The 24,177-nt window shown below is 52.8% G+C and overlaps 3 protein-coding genes across 4 annotated transcripts; all 3 read left to right on the forward strand.

The window, feature by feature from the left end:
• Nucleotides 1–373: 373 nt before the first annotated feature.
• TBL2 (transducin beta like 2) lies at nucleotides 374–5,205 on the forward strand. The gene is made up of 7 exons (XM_068154499.1): nucleotides 374–555; nucleotides 636–766; nucleotides 874–1,058; nucleotides 1,666–1,817; nucleotides 2,805–2,931; nucleotides 3,723–3,875; nucleotides 4,596–5,205. The coding sequence occupies exons 1-7, from the start codon at nucleotides 423–425 to the stop codon at nucleotides 5,050–5,052; spliced, it is 1,338 nt and encodes a 445-aa protein (XP_068010600.1). The 5' UTR covers nucleotides 374–422; the 3' UTR covers nucleotides 5,053–5,205.
• A 754-nt stretch (nucleotides 5,206–5,959) lies between these two features.
• BCL7B (BAF chromatin remodeling complex subunit BCL7B) lies at nucleotides 5,960–10,314 on the forward strand. 2 transcript variants are annotated; one of them, XM_068154501.1, is made up of 6 exons: nucleotides 5,960–6,103; nucleotides 6,504–6,579; nucleotides 7,130–7,226; nucleotides 8,257–8,442; nucleotides 8,658–8,737; nucleotides 9,149–10,314. In XM_068154501.1, the coding sequence occupies exons 1-6, from the start codon at nucleotides 6,012–6,014 to the stop codon at nucleotides 9,239–9,241; spliced, it is 624 nt and encodes a 207-aa protein (XP_068010602.1). In that variant the 5' UTR covers nucleotides 5,960–6,011; the 3' UTR covers nucleotides 9,242–10,314. The 2 variants fall into 2 exon arrangements, with proteins under 2 accessions (XP_068010602.1, XP_068010603.1); XM_068154502.1 differs by having other exon boundaries at nucleotides 8,272–8,442.
• LOC137449197 (schlafen family member 13-like) lies at nucleotides 10,310–23,698 on the forward strand. Its single transcript, XM_068154500.1, has 5 exons — nucleotides 10,310–10,510; nucleotides 12,098–13,221; nucleotides 14,386–14,514; nucleotides 18,066–18,840; nucleotides 20,379–23,698. The coding sequence occupies exons 2-5, from the start codon at nucleotides 12,105–12,107 to the stop codon at nucleotides 21,175–21,177; spliced, it is 2,820 nt and encodes a 939-aa protein (XP_068010601.1). The 5' UTR covers nucleotides 10,310–10,510; nucleotides 12,098–12,104; the 3' UTR covers nucleotides 21,178–23,698.
• The last annotated feature ends 479 nt before the right edge of the window (nucleotides 23,699–24,177 follow it).

The raw sequence follows: 24,177 nt of genomic DNA on the forward strand, positions 1-24,177 counted from the left end.
GGGGTAGGAATACGGGCAGGGGATGAGCAGGGCAGTGAGGGCAGGGGTGGACACGGTGAGCAGGGCTATGGGGGCAGGGGCTAGCAGGATGAGGGCAGGGGTAGGCAGGGGCATGGCAGGATCAGAGTAGAGGCAGGCGTGGGTAGAATAAGCTGGGGACTGAAGGCAGGGGCAGGGTGATGGGGCAGGGTGAGGACGCGGGATGAGGACAGGCCCCGGAGCGGGGCAGTAAATGCCACCCCCCGGAGCGGGGCAGTAAATGGCAACCCCAGCCGCCAGGGGGCGCCCTGCGCGGAGCTGTCGGCGGAACAGCGTGGAGCAGGCGCGCTGGGCCCCGGCGGGCGGGGCGGGGCGGGGCGGAGCGGGCCGGGCCGGGGGTGGCTCGGTCGGTGCCGCCCCGCTGAGGTGGCGGCGGCGGGAAGATGGAGGCGGCGGCGCCCGGCGGATTGGCGCTGCCGGGTGCTTTCGCCCTTCTCCTCATCCTCCTCTTGCTGCTGCTGGCGGCCGTGCTGCGCCGCGCCACCTCCCGGGGGCTGCCTGCCGTTCCGCCGGACGGTGAGTACCGGGGACGGGGGCCGGGCTGGCCAGGCCCGGTAGGGACGAGCCGAGCTGACCCGACCGTCCGCTGCCCGCAGGTTCGAAGGCGAACGGCCACGCCGTTGGCAGGCCGGAGGAGCACAGGAAGGCGAAGCAGCCGGCGCGGAACCGGAGGGACAAGCCGCAGCAGCACAACTTCACGCACCGGCTGCTGGTCGCCGCCCTCAAGGTACCGGGTGTGTCTCGGTGCCCCGCCGGGGCCGGCGCCTCCTGCCGCACCAGGACGCTCTCTCCCCTATCCTCTTCCTCCCCGCCGTGACCGCGCTCTCTCCGTAGGGTCACAGCGGCTCTGTCTCCTGCCTGGACTTCAGCAGCAACGGCAAGTACCTGGCGTCGTGCGCCGACGACCGCACGGTCCGGCTGTGGAGCACCCGGGACTTCACGGCCCGCGAGCACCGCTGCCTGCGCGCCAACGTGGGGCTGGACCACGCCGAGCTCGTCCGCCTCAGCCCCGACTCTCGGTACGGCCAGGCCTCCCCACACCTCACCCTCAGCCCAGGGACCGCTTGGGGAGTGTTGGCACCGAGATGTCCTGTGGACAGAACTGCTGCTTACAGAGCCCAAGCCTTGGATGGGATCAGTGGTGTGTCCTCTGGATCGTGGAGAGGACATCCCCCACAGAGTCTTAGTACCACTGATTTGTGGCCTCCTGTGAAAGCAGCTGGCACTGTAAAGTGGATCTCAGGGCAAATATGCCACTGCCCAGCTTGCTGCACCCAGGCGGGGGACTCTGCAGCTGGGTTAAGCTGCTCTGATGGGCAGGGGAGAGAGCTTTTGCTGGCAGGAAAGGCTGGTGGAAAGCTATGCCTTGGCACTTTGTGAGGTGGCCTCTTTCAGAGAGAGGAAGGGATCCCATTTCCAGAGGGGAAGTAATAAATTCCATCCTTTTCCATTCAGTGCTGCAGTTGAGCTAACACAGGGAGAGAACCCGATGCCCTCACAAAGCACACAGCTTTTTATTTGCCAGGGTACCCTTTCCCCAGGTGCCACTGAGGGTTCCCTTACCTGTTGTAGCTTGGCTGAGCTCAGGTAGCCTCTTTCTTAACAGTTCAGCCTGTCTTTCCACAGGGCATTCATTGTGTGGCTGGCCAATGAAGAGACTATTCGTGTCTATAAAATGACTAAAAAGGATGATGGCAGCTTCACCTTCACTGCATCTTCTGGGGACTTCCCAAAGAAGCACAAGGCTCCTGTCATTAACATAGGAATTGCAGAGACAGGTACTACTCACTTATTGAGGCTTGAGATCAACTTTAGTTTCCTTGCAAAGCAAGAGCTGCTGGGTGGAAAGTGTTGGGGGGGGGGGGTTTGGCATTCTCAGTGTCCATTTTTGCACTGGTGCTTGGTTCTCTGTAGTCTCTTAGTTACACTATCACAGTATCACTTAGGTTGGAAAGGACCTCGAGGATCATCGAGTCCAACCTATCAACACAGACCCCATGACTAGTTGTTTCTTCTTAGGTTTTGTTTACTGCTGACTGAACTGAAGGCTGTCATTTTCAGACAGGTGATGTTCCTGTAAGCCCAGAACTAGCTCCATGATGAGCACAGGCTCTTGATTTGCATTTTCAGGGTGCTGTTGCAAAGAAGGTTGATCTCAATATTGAGAGGATTGAAGCTCTCTGGCCCATCAGTGTTTTCAATCAGTCAAAAGTATCTCTTGTGAATTCATTTGGACTGTATTGGTCTTCTGGGGTCTTCCAGAAGAGAGGCTGGGGTTGGGGATATGCCTCAGTGGGTGAGGGCTTGGTGGATTAATGTTTGAAGTATGTGGCGGTGGGCAGCTGGAAGTAGGTGGATTGAGTTCACCTCTGTAATAGGAGAGCAGAGAGGTTACTGAGACCTTTGTTCAGCTGTGAAAGTGAAAACTCAGAGCTGCAACAGCTAGCTGAAAGGTGAAACGGTAACTGCCTGTCCAGGCTGAGATGGGAATGCAGAAAGCATTGCAAGTGGGAAGAAGCATTCTGGAGTCCAGAATGCTGACACAACCACTGAGCATGGAACTGTGTCTTGTGGTCAGCTACCTGCCTGCATTCTGGGGCTTGAAAGCCACAGGTATGCCCTGTCCTGGGAAACTGACAGTTGTTGAGCTTTAGTGGTGGTTTTGGTTTTCTTGGCTGTCCAGATAGAGGTTGTCCTGCTTAGGGACTGTTCTTTGATGAGCCTGTGGCAGGGAGCTCTGCTGATCTTTGCCTTTTTCCCCTCAGGAAAGTTTATCATGACAGCTTCCAGTGACACTACCATCCTGGTATGGAGCCCGAAGGGTGAGGTCCTGGCCAGCATTAACACTAACCAGATGAACAATGCCTATGCCACAGTGTCACCCTGTGGGAGGTGAGGGGCAGGAGGTATTCCAGGCTGCTCCTGCTGCAGGGTGGGAGGCTGCAGGAATGAACAGCAGCTTTGCTTTTCCCCAGGGCATCATCAGCTCACACCATCAGCAGTTAGCTGATATTCTAATGCAACTTTCAAAGGGTTTCATGGTTTAAAAAGGAATTCTGGCCCCTGAGAGCAGCCCCTTCAGGAGTGCTGACTGTTGCCTGCATTAGGCTTGGGTTCTCAGTGGGTTGCTGTTGCTGTTAACCATGTCTTGAAGAGCTGAGGAGAACAGCATTGGCCTGAGATAGCAGAGGTGGGACAACACTAGCAGCACATAAAAGCAGGCAGCATTTCTGACTTGTTGGTAACCATTTAAAGGTTAATTCTAAAATTAAAATTACTGGGAGATCTGTTTATCAGGAAAATCTTGTTCCCTGCTCTGTCTCTAACATGTTGCTGCAGGAAGATTTGCCATGCTCCGAGCTCAGTGAACTTGGGGATCAAAAGCGTTTACTTTTTGTTAGGAGCTTCTCATTCCCAAGCTGTTCTGGTCCCGGTGGCTTTTCTTAGCCTTCCCCTTTTCCAGGCTGGTTTCAGTGAACAGGAAAAAAATTTCAGCTGATCAAAGCAAAGACTTGAAGATAGGAGACTGGATGGGTCTGCCTTCACACAGCCCTGCCTTATGCAGGAGAGAGAGAGAACTGAGCAGAGACCAGAGGATAGATCTCCAGGGCTGGTGCCACGGCCTGGCCGAGGCAGGTGCTCTGTAACAGGTACCCTGTGTCTCTGCTTGTTTGCTCACCCAGGTTTGTGGCATCCTGTGGCTTTACCCCTGATGTGAAGGTGTGGGAGGTGTGTTTTGGCAAGAATGGAGACTTCCGGGAGGTGGCCAGGGCGTTTGAGCTGAAAGGCCACACTGCTGGCATACACTGCTTCTCCTTCTCCAACGACTCCAGGAGGTAAGTGTGTGCCATCTGCCTCCTGAAGTGAGCTCAGCCCTTCCAGTGCACACCAGCAGCCTGTGCAGTGCTGGGCGATGCCGCTCTCCTGGGAGCCCAGGGTGGCCAAACCCCAACTGGCTCCTGCCACTTGTGCATTCCCCATGGATTTCAGAGAATCACAGGATGGAATCACAGAATTGTTTTGGCTGGAAAAGACCTCTAAGATCATCAGGACCAACCATTCTCTACTAAGTGTGGTGCGAAACCGTGTGCCTCAGCACCACATCTCTGCTTCTTTTCAACACCTCCACAGATGAGGATTTAACGTGGGGACACTATTGCAGTGTTTGAGAACACTTTCAGTGAAGTTTCTTCCAATGTCCAACCTGCACCTCCCCTGGTGCAGTTCGAGGTCGTTTTCTCCTGTTCTTTCACTTGCTGGGAGAAGAGACCAACCCCCCCACCTTGCCACAACCACCTTTCAGATAGTTGTAGAGAGTAAGAAGGTCTCCCTCGGTCTCTTTCTCCAGGCTAAACAGTCCCAGCTCCCTCAGCTGCTTTCCTCCTAGGAGTGACCACTGTTATGCTCTGAAAAGTTTAAGGACTGTGTATAACAGAGTCATGCTTCCCAAAAGAGCTCTCTGTCTGCAAAGCATTCCTGGTTCAGAGGCACGGCAGGGGAAAAGGGCGCTGCCCAATTTCCTTGCGCTCACCTGTGCTCTGTCCCCTGGCTGGCAGGATGGCAACCGTTTCCAAGGACGGCACGTGGAAGTTCTGGGACACCGACGTGGAGTACAAGAAGCAGCAGGATCCCTACCTGCTGCTGACGGGGAAGTGCGAGGTGACCGAGCCTTGCCGCATCGCCCTGTCCCCCGACGCGCACGTGGTCGCCATCTCCAGCGGCACAGACATCGTGGTGTACAACACCAGGAGGGGAGAGGAGGAGGAACGCTTCGCCGGCGTGCACGGGCAGTGCATCACAGACTTGGCTTTTGACACCAGCAGCCGCTACCTGGTGTCAGCCGGGGACCGGGCCATCCGCGTCCTCCACAACGCCGCCGGTCACAGGGCCGTGGTGGAGGAGATGGAGACCATGCTGAAAAAAACTGGCAACAAAGCCACCCGGGAGAGACTGGAGCAGCAGATCTCCAGTGCCCGCAAAGCGCTGGCCGCAATCTACGGCAAGAAGCACTAACTGCCCCAGCGTGGTGGCATCTCCTGGCTCTGAATGGTTACAGGCATCTCCTGGCTCTGAATGGTTACAGGCATCTCTGTTCTGCACGTGGGGACTGATTGGGTGTTTTTTTTAATAGCTCTGAACAACTTTTAATAAAAAGGAGTGTGCAAACTGTGTGCCCAGGACCTTCCTCATGTGCTTTCCTCATCTGCCTGGGGAAGGTTGGGGAAGCAGAGAATCAATAAGGTTGGAAAAGACCTCAGAGATCATCAAGTCCAACCTCTCACCCAAGACCTCGTGAGTACTAAACCATGGCACCAAGTGCCACGTCCAGTCCCCTCTTGAACACCTCCAGGGACAATCAATGTGTCCCCAGGGAGACACTTGCTACCTTGTAAGGCTTGGAGCTCACCCATTTATGGATATCCCGTGGGATTGAGAGCTCACACGGTACCAGTGAGGTTGGATAGCTGCAGAAAAGGAGTTTTTTTGTGGGCTTGGTTTCTTTTGCAGAAGAGGTGCTCAAGACAAAATCTGAGGCTAAAAGGTGGGGTTTGTGCTTCTTGGGAACGGGCAGAGCTTTAATGCTCCTGCTTGTGCGCAGGCAGGGGTCCTTCCAGCAGGGTCGGCAGCGCGAGGTGATGGCCAACATCCATGGACACGGCCCGGGAGCCTCTAACCGGCGAAGCGCTCCCGCTGCGGTAACCGGGACGGACGCCCCTCGGGTCGCGCGTAGCGCTAGGCGGGGCGTGCCCAAACTCAAGATGGCGGCCGCGGCATCGCCCCGCCTCCTTCCCCATAGAAGGGCGGATCGGCATGCGCATGCGCACTGGGCGCTCGCTACCTCCCCCTTTTTTCCTCTGGGCGTGGAGAGCGTGGTGACGCGTAACGTAGGGCGTGGGAGGGGCGGGGCACGCGCATGCGCGGAGCGAGGCGGCGGGTGCTGCGGAGCCGGGGTTGCCGGGGCTGCGGGCGCCATGTCGGGCCGCTCGGTACGCGCCGAGACCCGCAGCCGGGCTAAGGATGACATCAAAAAAGTGATGGCGGCCATCGAGCGCGTCCGCAGATGGTGAGAGGCGGGGCGGCGGGGGGGAGGGGGTGGGGCCTGCCCGGCGTGTAGCCAATCACCGCACCACACGGCTGCCGGTGGAGGTGCTCCGGTGGCGATTATCCAATCAATGTGCTACCTGAGCTAGCGGGCGGGGATAGTGAAGCAGCAGCCAATTAGCTCGCTTCCCCTGCTCGGGTATGCAAGGGGAACCGGAAGCGCTGGTGATCGGCAGGCAGCACGACCAATCACAATGGGGTATGGGGATGCGAGGGGACGGGAGTGGCATTGTTTGGATTGGCGTCGCCCTGGACCAATAAAGGTGTGGCGGCTGGGCGGGGCTTGTCACGGTAGTCCCCCGTCCCGCTGTGGGGACTGGGGGCAAGGCAGCCTGGCACCATTAACGTCTCTGTCCGCGCAGGGAGAAGAAGTGGGTGACGGTGGGCGACACTTCCCTGCGGATATTCAAGTGGGTGCCGGTGGCGGACAGCAAGGAGGTGCGTACAGCGAGTGGCTGGAGCCGAGCCGGGAGCTGCCGCCTCCAGCCGCTGCTGAACAGCGTTTGGAAGAGCCTAGGGTCTCCCTGGGGCGTTCTCGAGGCAGCTCTCGTAGCCGCCCCTTCCCCTAATCTCTGCGGTGGGATCGGTGCAGGCTTGCAGGCTTGAGCTCAGACAGTAACAACTCCTATGGATCTCCATGTGCCGTTACACTAACACGACCCAGCCTTGCTGGTGGATTCTTGCTGGTTTGTCTCCCCTGCACCTGACCTCACACACTCACTGTCTGCAGCCCTTTTTGGCTTAATCCCCAGATTCTTATTTGCTGGTCCTCCTAGATAGGTGTCAATTCCATCTTTTAGTCCTGACTCTGAACACTTCACAGTTGAATTTTTGCCTTTGAGTTACAAAAGTGCCCAAAAATACAAAAACACCTGCACCAGTGCATCCCTCTGGGCTGCTGAGAGAGAGAAGAGAGCAGTTTGTGCATCCTCTTGCCACTGGTGGGCTCCTGTAACCTTGTGTTTATGTTTTTCTTTCCCTTCTCAAGAAAGAGAAATCCAAATCTAGTAGCAGCGCTGCCCGAGAACCCAATGGCTTCCCAGCTGACACCTCTGCTAATTCCTCTCTCCTCCTGGAGTTCCAAGGTGAGCCTGGCTGAACCCCCTTCAAGCTAGGGAAAGACTCTGAGGCCTTAGAGAACGAGGCTGTTGCTGGTTTATGTGTGCTGCATAAATTGGGAAGAGCAGTGTGTGTCATCACTGCATGCCTGTGCTGATCTGGTTCTGCACTGGTCCTGCTGACACTATTCATTTTAGCTGCCAGCAAGCATTGTAATCCTTTGCTTCTGAGGTTTTCCTGTGGGAAGCATCTTGGGAAACTGGAGGAGTAGAGGTGAGGCCAGTAGCTGCCTGCAGCTGAGCCTCCTGCTTCCAGACATGTGTGGAGATTAGGATGAAAGGGCAGAGGTTCTTCTTGATCTTGCTTTTGATCCTGGAGCACTGTAGCCAGCCACAAGCAAAGCTCTATGGTGGAGCCATGGTGTTGTATGGACCCACTGCTTGAGCAGAGCATATTCCTGACCCTAGCTTCTCCCTTTGGCTCTCAGTGTGGCCAAGGAAAATCAGGGAATGTGTTGGTACTGCCAGTCAATGTGGGAAGGTTAGCATGGCAGGTCTGCAGTTTGGAACCTGGGAAAGCTGTGTGCCTGGATTGCTTCCCTGTCCAGCAGCAGGTGCTGAGCGTTGCTCCTGGTGTCAGGCTGCTGTTGTACAAGCAGAAGAGGTACAAAACCCTGGCACATAGGCAAAAGGTCTCTTGCCCTCCGATGCCTTGGGCTCTCACAAGCTGCAGACACGAGGCTTGGCAGCACAGTGCTTTGTGTTGTGCCTGTGTCTTCTGCTTGTTCCTTCTGATTAGCTCCAGGCCACTCTGTCTGCTCAGACCCAGTCCCTGGGCAGAAGCACCCCCTCTCCCATAGGCCAGTTCTGTGTCTGATGCCAGCTGTGTCCCTGTGAGGAGTCCTGTGCCCAGCAGCCCTTTGGTCATGGATGACAGTGACTCCTCTGTACTCTTAACTGCCTCCTGACTGTGTTGCTTCCTTCTCCCTAAGACCCTGGCTTGCAGTGCTCCCCCTGGTTGCCCATGCCTCTGGGTCAAGGTGCTCTTCTTCACTAGGTGCTGTTTCTGCAGATGAGAACAGCAATCAGAGCTCCCTGTCTGATGTCTACCAGCTCAAGGTGGACAGCAGCCCCAACTCCAGCCCCAGTCCCCAGCAGAGCGAGTCCATGAGTCCTGCCCACACGTCTGACTTCCGCACGGACGACTCGCAGCCACCCACACTGGGGCAGGAGACGCTGGAAGGTGGGTGCTGGGCTGGGAAGGGAGAAGATGGGTGCCTGAGCTTGGGAAAGGCCCTGCTGGAGCCATTGCTTGTCTGGTGGATGGCTGAGGCACTGCTGGAAGTGGACAGGGCAGCAGAGACCCTTGCCTTCTACCAGAAATCTCCTCTCCTGGCTCAGCACTGAGCTGCTGTGCTCCTGGATCACCACTTTCTTTAATCCCTCTGTTCTCCCCAGAGCCCTCCCTGCCTTCCTCGGAAGTTGCAGATGAGCCTCCCACTCTCACAAAGGAAGAGCCAGTCCCCCTTGAGACTCAGGTAAGGGAAGCAGCGATTGAAACTACCTCTGAATGCACACAGACCCACTTGGACCCTTTCACCATCATTGCTACCCCTGGTAGCAGAGACATCTATCTGGACAGATAGTTGCTCGGCAGTCCCAAAGTGCCCTCCAGGAGCTCCCTAAACCTCCTGGCCTCCTGAGCTGTCCCCCTGGTTCAGTTCAGGTGTTCAAGTGTGAAGAAGGGTTGTGGAGGTGGAGTACAACAAGGATTCTAGCTGACTTTAGGGTTGAAGTGGATTCTCACTCCTGGTGCCCTGGGGCTTCCTCACAGATGAAAGCCAGAGGGGTCCCCACAGTGTGACACAGCCTTGTGGCTTCTCAGTGTGTCTTGGTGGGCCCACTGAGCTCCTGTCACTGCCTGTGACCTCTTCCTCTGTCTCATGCAGGTAACTGAAGAGGAGGAGGACTCTGGTGCACCGCCTCTGAAGAGATTTTGTGCCGATCAGAACTCTGTGTGCCACACGGCCTCGGAGAGCTAGCCTGCCGGTCGTCCCCGGGGAGAGCGCCTTCGCCAGCCCCTCGCAGAGCCGCCCGCCCTCCCGTGGGGGTCGGGGTGCTTCCCTCCACCCTGCTCCTTCCCCAGGGATGGGCACTCCTGCCACTTGCCATCCAGCCTGCCCTGCCCTGCCCAGTCCTTCTCTGGAGGGGCAGGAGCTTCCTGCCAGCCCCAGCCCCCTGGGTGATGGGGCTTACCACCAGTACCTGCAAACTTGCCTCTATTTATTGGCTCCCTCTCTCCCTGCTGACCTGTCCCATAGCGTGGGGGTCTCCAGTGGGTGTGCATGTGCAGGGGGAGTTCTCCACAGGGCTCCCCGCTCTCCGTGGCCACCCAGGGGACTGGCAAATGCTGTTTGCCTACTCCTGCCTCCTCTTCCCACTCTCCCCACAGTACTGGGGACTGGAGAGTCACTTTCCACCTGCAGGAAGGGATCTGTCTGCTCCCTTGTGAGCTTAGGTGGGGTGCCCAGGGGCAGTGGAGAGGGAGGCCGAGTCCTGCCCTGCCTGCCCTGGCAGGGATGGGATCCGCTGGGACGCTGTGCAATAAGCTGCTAGTTTAAGCCATTAGTGTTGGGAAAGACGGGAGTGCCCCTGCCCCATGGAGGGCACGGACCGACCTGCCCCTGCTCTGCTACTGGGTGCTGGTGAAGCCCCTGCTGGGGGCAGATCCCGGCCCCAGTTGCCCGAGAACCGGCAGAGCAGCGGGAGCCGCTCTCCTGTGCCCGGGGGACCCCTGCACCGGCCTCGGTACCCCCCGTCCCGGGATGGGGATGGATGCGGCAGGGTGCCGGCTCCCCTCTCTCTGTGCCCCCACCCAAGGAAGCCTGTTTGCCCCGGGGCTGTTCTCGCTGCCCCCGCCCCGTGCTCCCGCCGCCAGCCCACCCCGGCCCGCAGCCCCCCCCGCCGCCCCCGGTTTCCCTCTCCCCGCCGCCACTGCATGTCCCGCCGAGTCTGTGATCGAGCCTGGCGAAGCCGAAGGCGCGGCCGCGCGTGGAAGTGGAAAGTTATTTTAGCACTGAATAGAATATTTTTAAAATTAAACTATTTGACGTAACAGAGCTCGGTCTCGGCGGGGCGGGGCCAGGGGCGGGGCCAGGGGCGCGGGGCGGGGCTGGGGGCGGGGCCGGGCCGCCGGCGGGAACTTCGAGAGGGAGCAGCGGGAAGAGCTGCGCAGAGCTGCGCAACGCCGGGGCTCGCACTTCCCTCTCTCTCCCGGAGCCAGCTCGGTACCCCGCTCAGCCCTTCGGAAGGTAGGATCTGGCCAGCCTGATCTAGTGCGGGGTGTTGGAACTCGATGATCCTTGTGGTCCCTTCCAACCCTTCTGATGCTATGATACCCCGTCCCGGTCGCGCTGTCGGTGGCGCCCTGCTGCCCTATCCGGTGCGGCGTCCCTCGGGAGGAGCCGGTGGGAACGGCTCCGATGAAGGGCCCCAGGCACCTGTGCGTAGCTTCGAGCTGACTGCTAGAGTCACGCACGCAAAAGAGCCTCATAAATCCGCATCGTGAGCGGCTGCGGGGGGCTGCAAGGCTCCGGCTTTGCTTTGCTCCTGCCTTGTAAGCGCTGAGGTTTAATTTTCCAGGTTATTAAGTGGCTTCGATATAAGTAGCTGTTGGATTTTGCTGGTGCAGAGATTTGTGGGGGGGGAGAGGTGCTTGTCTCCTCTCTGTAAGGCAGAGATTTTTGACGCTGAGGGTGGTGAGACACCAGCCTAGGCTGCCCAAATAGCTGGTAGATGCCAAAAACGTGGTAGAACGAGGGGGAGATGACTTTAAGATGGAAGAGGGTAGACTTAGACTGGAGATTAGGAGGAAATTCTTCACCATGAGGATGGTGAGACACTGGAACAGGTTGCCCAGGGAGGTTGTGGCTTCACCCTCCCTGGAAGTGTTCAAGGCCAGGCTGGGTGGGGTCTTGAGCAACCCGATCTACAAGTTTCAGTTCTCCATGGCATGTGACTTGTAACTAGATGATCTTTCTGGTCCCTTCCAACCATTCTGTGATTCTGCAAGAGGGTTGGACTAGATGACCTATAAAGGTGCCTTCTAACCCAAAACTTTTTCATGGTGATGAAATCTTTGTGACCCTAAGCCAAAGACTAGAATAGAATAGAATAGAATAGAATAGAATAGAATAGAATAGAATAGAATAAGCCAGGTTGGAAGAGACCTTTGAGATCATCAAGTCCAACCTATCATCCAACACCACCTAATCAACTAAACCATGGCACCACGCACTCTATCAAGTCTCTTCCTAAACACCTCCAGTGATGGTGACTCCACCACCTCCCTGGGCAGCACATTCCAATGGCCAATCTCTCTTTCTGTGAAGAACTTCTTCCTAACATCCAGCCTGAACCTCCCCTGGCACAGCTTGAAACTGTGTCCTCTCATTCTGTCACAGGTTGTCTGGGAGAAGAGACCAACCCCCACCTGGCTACAACCTCCCTTCAGGTAGTTGTAGACAGCAATAAGGTCTCCCCTGAGCCTCCTCTCCTCCAGGCTAAGCAGCCCCAGCTCCCTCAGCCTCTCCTCACAGGGCTGTGTTCCAAACCCCTCCCCTGCTTTGTTGCCCTTCTCTGGACACCTTCCAGCAACTCAACATCCTTTGTAAACTGAAGGGCCCAGAACTGGACACAGGACTCAAGGTGTGGCCTAAACAGTGCTGAATACAGGGGCAGAATGACCTCCCTGCTCCTGCTGACCACACTGTTCCTGATGCAAGCCAGGATGCCATTGGCCTTCTTGGCCACCTGGGCACACTGCTGGCTCATACGTGTTCCTTTCTCACACCCTCATGCATAATCAAGAAGTGGTTGTTAATAATTTGTCATTTCAGGTTCAGGATGGCCAGCCAAGAAGGGAAGCTGCTGGTTAATTTGAAAACTAACTATGCTGATGTGGTGGTAGATATTGAGAAAATAGGAAAGAGTTTCAAAAAGAAGACCAAAGAGAAGGCTGGAAAGAAGAAAGAAGAGAAGAAGTCCTCTGTCAGTCGGCAAAAACTACTAAGGGAGCTTCCTATAGCAGTTTGTGCATTGCTGAATTCAGGAGGAGGAATAGTGAGGATGGAGACTGAAGACAATTACAGCTTCAAGCAGCATGGTGTTGGTGAGGACATAGAGGACAGATTTAAGTTCATAGACCTCACCCAGTTCAGCGAATACTTCACGTGGATGCAGCAGCGGAATCACTTGCTGCTTTTTGTTAAAACATGGAGCTGTGGAGGCCTAGAGCAGGAAACTGGAACCAGGAAGGCACGTATCTGTAGCCTGAGTACTGGCTTGTTCCTTCGGTCCAACACTTCAGTTTTAGCTCTGACTTCAGGGCAGGCCGCTGAATTTTTGAGGGAAAGATGTGACAGGGAGAGGGATGAGAATGGGCCACAGGCTAAGAAAGGTCGGGGGAATTTTGATGGGGTAGCAAGGGACACCACTTGGACCATCGAGGAGCACAACATCCAAGATGCTGTTGGCAAGTTTTTAGAGAGAGAGGAACTGATGTCTGGGGAGGTCCTGGATTTCACAGAGACAAAGCATATCGAATTTAAGAACTTTGCCACGGAGAGCATCTTCAAACGCATGAAGGAAGCCCTCCCAAAATACATCTCTGCCTTTGCAAACACTGATGGTGGGTATTTAATTTTTGGAGTGGATGACAACAGCACTGTTGTTGGATGCCTTCCTGGAGTGGAGAAAGAAGCTTTAGAAAGGACGGTGGCTAGTACCGTGGCCTCGATGCGCGTCCATCACTTCTGTGGCTCTCGGGCTGGCGTGCAGTTTGAAACCCACATCCTGCGTGTTTGTGGGCAAGCAGAGAGCTCATACGTGTGTGCTGTGCGAGTTGAGCCCTTTTGCTGTGCTGTTTTTGGTGGTCAGCCTGAGTCCTGGATGGTGGCAGGTGAAGAGATCGAAGAACTGAGCGTCGAGAGATGGATGGAGCTCATGACGGCTGCAGACCCAGGTAGAATCTGCTTTTACATTACTGCCATCTTCATTTCTGCCATGGTTTGTAGATCTACATGAAGAAAGACCCAGTTTCTTTTGTTCTCTGGTCTCACCTAAGCTTGAAGAGCCACAGGCTCCAGGGCTGATGGTATGGGAACTGGCCTCCAACAGCAAACTGTTTGGTGAGGCGTTGCTCTCTGAACTGGTTCAGCAGGACTTTTTGAAGCACTCCCAACAGGACTGAGCCTTCTTAGGCATCCCATATGCCCCTAAATGAAGTGGAAACATTCTAAATCCCCCAAGGGTTTCCCATCCTCTTAATGAGAATTGCAGGAAGCTTTTGAAGTTGGCTTTTCCTGTTAAGATCCTGAAGAGGGAGGGGTGTCCTGGTGGAAACCTGCCCCTTTAGGTGTCTGAAAGGGGGTTATTTGGAAAAACAAATGGTCCTTAGAGGTGCTGATCCCCAGCATTGGATGTACTAGCAAGGATTAATCTCCATGCCCCTGATGTGTGTAGCTGATCCAGCATCTTGGCACAAGTTGCATGCCAAGACTGAAGTATAAAATCATCATTTTAGCTGTAGTGGTGGTTTCAAACTGACCTGCAACCTTTCTTGTCCTTTACCCTTATCAAGTCCTAACAACATCTGTAATGAAGTCAAGGGTACAAGGGTAGCTCCTAAAAGTTGATCAGTTGCCTTTTCAGAGAGCGTCTTGAGGTTGAGACAAGTCCTTTAAAGTCTGAGGCTCAGTGAGCAAAGTTCAGTCTGCAGCAGGTTGCAGACCACTCCCTTTCCCCAGCTCAGGCACATTTTAGAGGCCTACCAAAGCATCACTTTGCACACCTGGGGTGGTTCCATAGTTGTTAAAGGCTCCTTTGAAGGAGCAGGGGTGCAAGGCCTTGCTTGTTGTAAGGCATATTGTCCCAATTCACTGTGAGATCCTTCCACTTCAAAACCTGTGCTCTGCATATGCAACAGGACGAGGGGTGATGGTCTTGAATTAAAAGAGGGAGACTCAGACTAGATATAAGAAAGATATTTTTTTCACACAGAGAGTAGTAAAACACTGGCCCAGGTTGCCCAGAGAGGTGGTAGATGCCCCCACCCCTGGGTTTTAAAAGTTCATATGGAAGGATTTTGATGGGTGTAACATACTTTTTTTTTTTCCTTCCCCCCAAGATCTTTCAGGTCTGGCTGAAAAATTTGAGAATGAGCTCAGCTTGGCAAACAGTCCTCCTCTTACCAGGCCAGTTTATTCAAAAGCTGGACTCCCATGTCTGGCTGAACTGCAAAAAAAACTCTACCCAGGTAAGCCATTTATTCTGGGTGGTTGGGTGAATGTAAGGTTGTATTTGACAGAACTTCTAGGAAGACAGTGTGGCTTGGACAGCAGCACTCTGAGCTGGGTGAGGAACTGGCTGGATGGCTGAGCCCAGAGAGTGGTGGTGAATGGTCTCACATCCAGCTGGTGGCCAGTCAGTAGTGGAGTCCCCCAGGGATCAGTGCTGGGCCCCATCCTCTTTAACATCTTTATTGATGATCTGGATGAGGGCATTGAGTCTATCATCAGTAAATTTGCTGATGACACCAAGCTGGGGGCAGGAGTTGATCTGCTGGAGGGTAGAGAGGCTTTGCAGAGAGACCTCGACAGGCTGGACAGATGGGCAGAGTCCAACAGCATGAGATTTAACACATCCAAGTGCCGGGTTCTGCACATTGGCCACAACAACCCCATGCAGTGCTACAGGCTGGGGTCAGAGTGGCTGGAGAGCAGCCAGGCAGAGAGGGACCTGGGGGTGCTGGTTGATGGTAGGATGAACATGAGCCTGCAGTGTGCCCAGGCCACCAGGAGGGCCAATGGCATCCTGGCCTGCATCAAGAACAGTGTGGCCAGCAGGAGCAGGGAGGTCATTCTGCCCCTGTACACTGCACTGGTTAGGCCACACCTCGAGTCCTGTGTCCAGTTCTGGGCCCCTCAGTTTAGGAAGGAGGTTGACTTGCTGGAACGAGTCCAGAGAAGGGCAACGGAGTTGGTGAGGGGTTTGGAACACAGCCCTGTGAGGAGAGGCTGAGGGAGCTGGGGCTGCTTAGCCTGGAGAAGAGGAGGCTCAGGGGTGACCTTATCACTCTCTACAACTACCTGAAGGGGGGTTGTAAACAGGCAGAGTTTGGTCTCTTCTCCCAGGCAACCAGCACCAGAACAAGAGGACACAGTCTCAGGCTGTGCCAGGGGAAGTTCAGGCTGGAGGTCAGGAGGAAGTTCTATACAGAGAGAGTGATTGCCCATTGGAATGGACTGCCCGGGGAGGTGGTGGCATTACCATCACTGGAGGTGTTCAGGAGGAGACTTGACAGGGTGCTTGGTGCCATGGGTTAGTTGGTTGGGTGGTGTTGGATGATAGGTTGGATGCAATGATCTTGAAGGTCTCTTCCAACCTGGTCTGGTCTATTCTATTCTATTCCAAAACTCCAGGCAAACAACTGCTCAGGGTATCTAAAAGATACAACTGCTCCAAGATGTTAATTTCCCTGATTTGTTCAGGTGTTTCCATCTCTTCCCTCGTTTTTGCCACTAAGTATAATCCCTCATGCACACACTTGCTGAGAATATAGCTGGTGTCCCAGCGGTTTGAGCCCTGCCTGCCCCTTGTTTATGCTCAGGAAATCCAATGGGGTTCAATAAACACAAATGTGTTTCAAAGAAATTAGCTGTCCTTTAACCTGTTCTGATCAGCTCTGGGGCTGCATTTCTTTATCTGACCATCTGAGAGCTAGTGCTGGCCTTGGGATATGCTGTACCCCACGTCTCAAGATCTTTGCTGGCCTACCAGCCCTGTATGTCTGCACCCAGCATCATCATGTTGTAGACAGAAAGATCTCATCTCGTGGAGAGCACTGCTTGTTGCTGTTGACTGCTTGCATTGATGGTTGTTATCCACAGCCACCTGGCTATTAGGAAAAATTCTCTTACAGGCTAACCAAGTGAAACCAAAACTCCAAACAGGTCCACAAGAAGTCAAACGAAGCCACCAGACAAGGCCTTGCAAATTCAGTACACTCTCCACTGCCTGGCACCAGCAATACAACATTGCTGCTCTGTAGGGCTAAGCACTACCAGGTATTGGGGTGAGGGGTGTCTAATCATTTAGCTCACCTAGGAAGTTACTTGTGCCTCCCTGCTCACTGCCACAGGGGAACTTCAGGCTGGCACACACAAGGCAAAACAAAGCTCAGCCTTTCCACGCAGGGGTGGAGAACCTTGTCTTGGTTTTATTGTCTAGGTGAAGAGTCTGATTATTTCAGAAACACTTCAGGTATAGAAGCAGGTTGCTGAGCAACAGATACTCCCACATACCAAGTCCTGAAAGAGCAGGGAATAGAAGTAGCCAAGGGCAATGTAAATCCCATAGTGTTTGGGCAGAGCAGGCCTGTGGCTTTAGGTCGAGCTCCGAGACCTGTGCGGTATCAGAACCACTCCCATTAGCAGCAGAGAGGTTTTCTCATTAAAGTGTGTGGATTGATTTGTTTTGGGTTTTTTCCCAAATTCAGACCTGTGGATGTAGTTATTAATTGCTAATTTTTCCAATTAGTTTTGTCATTTTGCTGCCTTTTCACCTCTGTTTTGGTACGGGACATGCAGTTGCTGTTAGTTGATGAGACTGCGGTTTTCAAACAGAAGGCTGTGGTGCAGTCATGAGGTGTGGCTGCATATGAGATTGGCCTCTGTGTCATGAATGTGTGTAGCTGTGGTTTTCACCTGTAAATTTCAGAGATTATTAGTGTTTAATCCATGTGTTTGCTGTGTTTGTTTAATTACTGTAACTTGCCATTTTAGAGGAGCACCAAGTTTAGTGTTGGGATGAATTCAAGTATTCCCCTCTATTTCATAGGAATGCCCCTATATTTAATAGGAAACAAGGGACTGATGATGCTCCCAGGTACCTTTTCCCTTCCTGTATCCATTGTGCTTCACCAGTCAGGAATGTAGGAGATAGAAAAGAATAGAATAGACCAGGTTGGAAAAGATCTTCAAGATCATCGTGTCCAACCTATCATCCAACACCACCTAATCAACTAAACCATGGCACCAAGCACCCTATCAAGTCTCTTCCTAAACACCTTCAGTGATGGTGACTCCACCACCTCCCTAGGCAGCACATTCCAATGACCAATCTCTCTTTCTATGAAGAACTTCTTCCTAACCTCCAGCCTGAACCTCTCCTGGTGCAGCTTGAGACTGTGTCCTCTTGTTCTGGTGCTGGTTGCCTGGGAGAAGAGACCAACCCCCACCTGGCTACAGCCTCCCTTCAGGGAGTTGTAGAGAGCAAGAAGGTCTCCCCTGAGCCTCCTCCTCTCCAGGCTAAGCAGCCCCAGCTCCCTCAGCCTCTCCTCATAGGGCTTGTGTTCCAAACCCCTTCCCAGCTTTGTTGCCCTTCTCTGGACACGTTCCAGCAAGTCAACATCCCTCCTAACCTGAGCAAGCTGCTGCATCTGGTTCAACCAGTGGTCTCTCACTGTGGAGCAATCTGTCTGTCAGAGGAATACCTGCATGGTGAGAAGGGAGATAGAAAGGAGGCAGATCCCTCCAAAGAGATTATTTTTTCTTATTCCACTTACAGGTCAGGCAAACCTGAGGCATGGAGTTTAGAACTCTTCTATTCCTATATAAAAAACAACCTTACAGGTTTACCACCAGGGATCGTGAGAACGCTGAATTCTTTATGCTAGATAATTTACCTTGGTCACCTCCTAGGGTAATATATTCCTCCAGTAATTGGTGTGATAATTACTTGCTGTATTTTGGTTTTCCAGTTCTTTATTTCATTTTTCCCCACCTCCCCCGTTTTTTTTTTTCCTAGTGGGTTCTAACAAAATCAAATGGATGCCAGAAACCATCTGCACCGAGCTGTTCTCAGAGTATCCTGGATTACAGGACTTAATGCAAAATCAAATCAGTCCCCTTAACAAGGGGGTACTGGTATTTTCAAGGAGTTGGGCTGTTGAGATTGGATTGCAGAAAACCCAGGATGTGGTGTGTGATGCTCTCTTAGTAGCTGAAAATGAAATGCCACTGTTGTACACCGTGGTGAGGGATGTCTCTCCCGCTGCACGGGAATACTCGAGAGGCACTGCTCGTGCATTAAAGCAGAAACTCGTCAACGATGGGGGATGTGCTATAAAGCTGTGTGTGATTCCCCAAGTACTGCACCTGCAGGACACAGAAGATCAGATGGAAGTTGAAGAAGCTGGTGGTTTTCCCCAACAAGCAAACCAGCCACAGCTGCATTGTCACATGTACCCAGAGTGTACCAACATGTACCCAGAGGATTACATCCTCACCTCCAGGGGCATCCCTGCCCTCCTGCGTGCACTCGTGATCGTTGTGCTGCGCTTCAAGTCCTACCTAAGTGACTGGTTTGGCTGTGAGATTTTCAACCTTCTCACTGTCGAACAGTATGAGCTGCTCTCCAAGAACCTGGACAAAACCAAGAACCTGTTTGTCTTTGGTCTTCCTGGAACAGGGAAAACAATTGTGGCTATGAAGATCATTGAGAGAATAAGAAACATTTATCAGTGTCATCCGAGGGAGATTCTCTACATCTGTGAAAATACTCCCTTGAAAAAATTTGTGGGGTAAGCAGTAAAATGTGTTTCCTCTTTCTTTCATTTCATCCTCTCCATACAGCACAAGCCCTGCTGATTTTACTTCTGTGTGCCAGATAGATAGCCTTGGCTGTCAGAGACACACAATAATCATCTCAAGGAAGTTATTAATATTGAAAGTATTGCTGAGCTGAGCTCTGGCCCAGATCCAGCTTTTAGTGGCAGCAGTGAGAGTCCCAAGTTCGGTCATTGCTGGATTGTATTAGACCTTCAAGAGGCAATGGCCTTAGTTTAAGAGCCTATTATGGCTGTTGACACCAGAACTACCCACCTGCCTTTCTCCATTTTTGCCCCAACACTGCCTGCATTTGCTTGCTGCAAGCTCTTGTGCAGCTGTGCTAGGAACTGAACCTTGGACCTGGGCCAGCTAGACAAGGAGAACAGAAACTGATATCCTTTTGGTGGAGGATTTCAGGCAGAGTAGTTCCCCAGTCCTGTTCCTGCTGTGTTGCCACTTGTGTCAGCATGGAGAGGTCAGCAGCCCACCACAGTGGACAAGGTACCTTGCACCAGGGAATAGCAGCATAGCTTTGGCATGGCAATGCCTAAGCAGCAGCTTCTGCCCCCGGCAGGCAGATGTGCTACCAGTCCCTGCTTACCCTGGGGAGAAAAGGGAACTGACTCCACTTGGGCACTGTGCTGCGTTCCCTGGGCCAGGGAGAGCAGGGCAGAGGGACAGCCCATAGGGTCCCCATGTAGGATGGGTGGGCTCAAGCGTCCTCCAAGGGTAGATCCAAAGCCAGTTGGTGGGAGTTGTGCAACAAGCCTGTGCACTTGGAATAAACTGCACTTGGCAGTCACTTGGAATAAACATTCCACTGGGAAAATGCTGCAACATCCTGCAGCTGAGATAGGACATTTTGCATTTTGGGGCAGGGTGCAGCAGTAGCCCTCCAGGCAAGACCCCACTGAGAAATGAATGATACAGAATTAACCAGGTTGGGAAAGACCTTCAAGAACATCCTGTCCAACTTATCACCCATCACCATCTAATCAACTAAACCATGGCACTAAGTGCCTCATCCAGGCTCTTAAACACTTCTAGTGATGGTGACTCCACCACCTCCCTGGGCAGCGCATTCCAATGACCAATCTCTCTTTGTGGGAAGAATTTCTTCCTCACCTCCAGCCCAAACCTCCCCTGGCACAGCTTGAGACTGTGTCCTTTTGTTCTGGTGCTGGTTGCCTGGGAGAAGAGACCAACCCCCACCTGCCTACAACCACTCTTGAGGTAGTTGTAGATGGCAATAAGGTCTCCCCTGAGCCTCCTCCAGGCTAAGCAACCCCAGCTCCCTCAGCCTCTCCTCACAGGGCTGTGCTCCAAACCCCTCCCCGGCTTTGTTGCCCTTCTCTGGACCCATTCCAGCAACTCAACATCTTTCCTAAACTGAGGGTCCCAGAACTGGAGGCAGTCACTTTGGATTTGTCTAGCCACATTTTTTATTATTAACCATATGGGTTTTTTTGTTTGTTTCTTTTGCTGTTGGGTTGTTTTTTTTCCCCCCTAGAAATGAGATCCCCCGGTCTGTGACACGTGTTGCCTTCGAAAATAATACCTGCTCAGAAGTGAAGCACATCGTGGTCGATGAGGCTCAGAACTTTCGTCCTGAAGAAAACTGGTACCACAAGGCCCAGGAGCTGGTCAAGCAAAACAATGGCATCTTCTGGGTCTTCATGGACTTCTTCCAGCTCACTCACACATCTAGTTGTGGTCTTAACCTCTCAGAGCTCTATCCCCAGGAATGGTTGACCAAAGTCGTTCGCAATGCCAGGCAAATATACGGCGTCATGTTGGAGCACATGGAGAAGATCCTCCAAGAGCGTAAGAACGAGGACATAATGCCCTATGACGTGCTGGAAAACTTGTTTGAAAGGGCTGAATGTGCCCATCCTCTGCCAGGGAGCTACACAGAAGAACATATGGAGCCACCTGAAATGTTAGAATATGTGATCAAGCAGTGCTACATCTACATCCAGCGAGGCCATCCCATGAAGGACATCGCGGTCCTGTGCAGCACTCGTGACGCAGCCCAGAAGTTCAGGGAGGAGTTGGAAAATAAGCTATACAGGCAAAATATGAAGAACAGGGTGAAGTTGGTCTTCACTGAAGCAGATAACGTTTTAGATGATGCCATTGTTATTGACAGCATCCGACGCTTCTCAGGCCTAGAGAGGAGGATTGTGTTTGGCATCCACCCTGTCCCTGCACAGGAGGAGATCTCTCGCAATCTCTTGCTCTGCCTGGTGTCCCGAGCCAACACCAAACTCCATGTGCTGTATCACAAAGACCTTAACATTCCTGAGTGATAGTTGCCCCTTCCCCAGCGCTGAGGATGCTAGAATGCTTCACTCCTATTTTAATTAGTGATATTACAGGGCAGCCTTAAGACTTTTTTGGGGTTTGGGTGTGTTTTTTTAATGTCCTTTCCACACAAAAAAAAAAATGAATCATTTAAATATGCAGCCTCAGAGATCTCTCTCCATATGTAGTTTGTCATGTGTAGGCAGGTAGGATGTCATAAAAATGATTTTAATTAAAGGATATTGCCCCCTGGAGAGAACAAAGTGCTGAAAATGGCAGTTGCAGAAGGAAGTCAACAATTGCAAACAGTTGGAGATTTGTGCTCCCACATTCTGAGCTGGTTCAGCACTACCAGTGGCCTTCCAGTATCTGAAGGGGGCCTACAGGAAGGCTGGGGAAGGACTTCTCAGGATCTCAGGTAGTGATAGGACTAGGGGGAATGGAATGAAGCTGGAGGTGGGGAGATTCAGGCTGGATGTGAGGAAGAAGTTCTTCACCATCAGAGTGGTGAAGCCCTGGAATGGGTTGTCCAGGGAGGTGGTTGAGGCCCCATCCCTGGAGGTGTTTAAGCCCAGGCTGGATGAGGCTCTGGCCAGCCTGATCTAGTGTGGGGTGTCCCTGCCCATGGCAGGGGGGTTGGAACTAGATGATCCTTGTGGTCCCTTCCAACCCTGACTGAGATTATGATACTATGATACCAGTGTGGGACCACTGGTAGGAAACACAGCAGGGACCATCCTTATTTACATCCCTGATGGTGCAAATATTCCACACTCTGCTTTTTTTTTCCCCAAAGGTGGGAAGGTTTATGTCAATTTTCAGCCAAATCATCTCTTTTCTCATCCAAAAAAGTAGAGCCACAGCTTCTTTTTGGGGAGTGGTGGTGACTGTCTGCTGGGAACGGGGCTGTGGTTTTGTGGTCACATTGAATGGTCCTAAGTGCAGGTTTCTGCCCATGGAGGGCAGGTCTGCCCCCAGCAGGACAGTCCCAAACCTCTCATAAGCAGCCTTGGGTGTGCAACAGTGGAGTGAGTTGGGAACCCTGGGGGTGAGGGTTTATTTTAAGTCTTTAGCTTTGATGAGCTCCACCTTGTCACACAGTTGTGCAAGTGGTAGTGCTGGCATGAAGGGAAGCAGAAATGTGCTTCCTGGAGGAGACAGTGCAGGATCACAGAGCAGTTGAGGTGGGAAGAGACCTCTGGACATCATCTCATCTAACCCCTGATCAAGCAGGGACACCTCAGCTACCCAGTGTCATGATCAGATGGCTTTTGAATATCCCCACAAGCGCTCTGGGCAACCTCTGCTGATGCTCAGTCACCCCCACAGCAAAAAGCTTCTTCCTAATGCTCTGAGGGAACTTCCTGTGTTTGCATTTCTGCCTGTGGCCTCTGGTCCTGTCACAGGGGACCACTGGACAGCCTGGATCTGTCCTCTTGGCACCTTCCCTTTGGCTATTGATACACATTGATGAGATCCTCCTGAGCCTCCTCTTCTCCAGGCTGAGCCACACCAGCTCCACAGAATCACAGAATCCATAAGGTTGGAAAAGACCTCAAAGGTCATCAAGTCCAACCTCTCACCCAAGACCTCATGGCTACTAAACCATGGCACCAAGTGCCACGTCCAGTCCTCACAGAAGAGATGCTCCAATCCCTTCATCATCTTCATGGTCCTCAGTTGTACTCTCCACTATGTCCAAGGCTGTCTTGTACTAGGGAGCCCAGAACAAGACAGAGTGCTCCAGTTGTGACCTCACCAGTACTGAATGGAGGAGAAGGATCACCTACTTCAATCTGCTGGCTACAGCCCAGGACATCAGTAGTCTTTTTTGCTGCAAGGGCACTTTGCTAGCTCTAGTTCAACTTGGGATCCACCAGGATCCTCAGCAGCTTTCTTTGCAGAGCTGCTTCCCAGTCAGTCAGCCTCCATCATATACTGATGCTCAGGGTTGTTCCTCCTCAGGGGCAGGACTTTGCAATTCTCCTTGTTGCATTCTATGGCATTCTTGGCAGCCCATTTCTCCAGCCCGTGGAGGACCCTCATTTGATGGCTTCCCTCTTGTGCTCCTCTCTTTTGGTAGCTGCTGACATTTGCATCCTCTCAAGCTGTTTAGGAACTAGGGTGGGCCAGCAAGATTTCTTCATTCTAACTGGGACTATTGGAAGTCAAAAAGCAGTTGCAACAGGGCCTGTGTGTTGGCATGCTGTCGTGTCAAATTTGACACGAGCAGTATGGCTCCTCAGACTCTGATTTTGCAAAATGCTGTTGAGAATCTACCCCACAATTGCATCTTTCTGTCTCAGATGCCAGCTGCTTGCTGCCAGAGCTTTGCCAATGTTTGTCTGGTAACACAGTTCCTGTTATTGCTTACTCTGATATTAGCTTTTATTTTGCTTTATGTTTTAAAGCTGAAGGAATGGTTAATGGAAGGAAAGACATGATAATGTCAGATTTTCTCAGGTTAAAAGTGTATTTCCCTGTGAGTCTTGTGCAATTGGATCAGCTTTCTGCTCTCCTGTAATAAATGGCTTTTGCTGCTTTGGGATTCTCTAGTGTTTGTGTCAGCCAGCGTTCCAGATCTGAAAATGCAAGAGCCTTGCAACGCCTGCAGGAACGGCCCAGGGATTCCCAGCATGGTCTGAGAAGGAGGAAGATCCAAATCCTAACAGCTTTTATACTTCAGGCCGTTACTCTGCCAGTCTAGCGTGGCACATAACGCCTCACTGCAGCAGCAAGGCCACTTAAAAGTGACTTCACCCTCCTGCAATATCTAAACTGGTCTGGACCAAAACATTCAGGGGGTTGGCCTCTTCTCCCAGGCAACCAGCACCAGAACAAGAGGACACAGTCTCAAGCTGTGCCAGGGGAAGTTTAGGCTCGAGGTGAGGAGAAAGTTCTTCACAGAGTTGTTGGCCATTGGAATGTGCTGCCCAGGGAGATGGTGGAGTCCCCATCCCTGGAGGTGTTCAAGAGGGGACTGGACGTGGCACTTGGTGTCATGG

Source organism: Melanerpes formicivorus, unplaced genomic scaffold, assembly GCF_026170545.1.
Source record: "Melanerpes formicivorus ecotype bairdi unplaced genomic scaffold, bMelFor1.0.p_v2 SCAF_29, whole genome shotgun sequence".
Taxonomy (NCBI): domain Eukaryota; kingdom Metazoa; phylum Chordata; class Aves; order Piciformes; family Picidae; genus Melanerpes; species Melanerpes formicivorus.

What these genes read in the sequence shown, in the direction of transcription:
- TBL2 (XM_068154499.1), top strand. Translation starts at nt 423, where the DNA reads ATGGAGGCGGCGGCGCCCGGCGGATTGGCGCTGCCGGGTGCTTTCGCC. An exon ending in TGCTGGTCGCCGCCCTCAAG is followed by an intron (nt 767 to 873) that starts GTACCGGGTGTG and finishes CTCTCTCCGTAG; the next exon opens with GGTCACAGCGGCTCTGTCTC. An exon ending in CGCCTCAGCCCCGACTCTCG is followed by an intron (nt 1,059 to 1,665) that starts GTACGGCCAGGC and finishes GTCTTTCCACAG; the next exon opens with GGCATTCATTGTGTGGCTGG.
- BCL7B (XM_068154501.1), top strand. Translation starts at nt 6,012, where the DNA reads ATGTCGGGCCGCTCGGTACGCGCCGAGACCCGCAGCCGGGCTAAGGAT. An exon ending in TCTCCTCCTGGAGTTCCAAG is followed by an intron (nt 7,227 to 8,256) that starts GTGAGCCTGGCT and finishes CTTCTTCACTAG; the next exon opens with GTGCTGTTTCTGCAGATGAG. An exon ending in CAGTCCCCCTTGAGACTCAG is followed by an intron (nt 8,738 to 9,148) that starts GTAAGGGAAGCA and finishes TGTCTCATGCAG; the next exon opens with GTAACTGAAGAGGAGGAGGA.
- LOC137449197 (XM_068154500.1), top strand. Translation starts at nt 12,105, where the DNA reads ATGGCCAGCCAAGAAGGGAAGCTGCTGGTTAATTTGAAAACTAACTAT. An exon ending in CATGACGGCTGCAGACCCAG is followed by an intron (nt 13,222 to 14,385) that starts GTAGAATCTGCT and finishes CTTCCCCCCAAG; the next exon opens with ATCTTTCAGGTCTGGCTGAA. An exon ending in CCCTTGAAAAAATTTGTGGG is followed by an intron (nt 18,841 to 20,378) that starts GTAAGCAGTAAA and finishes TTTCCCCCCTAG; the next exon opens with AAATGAGATCCCCCGGTCTG.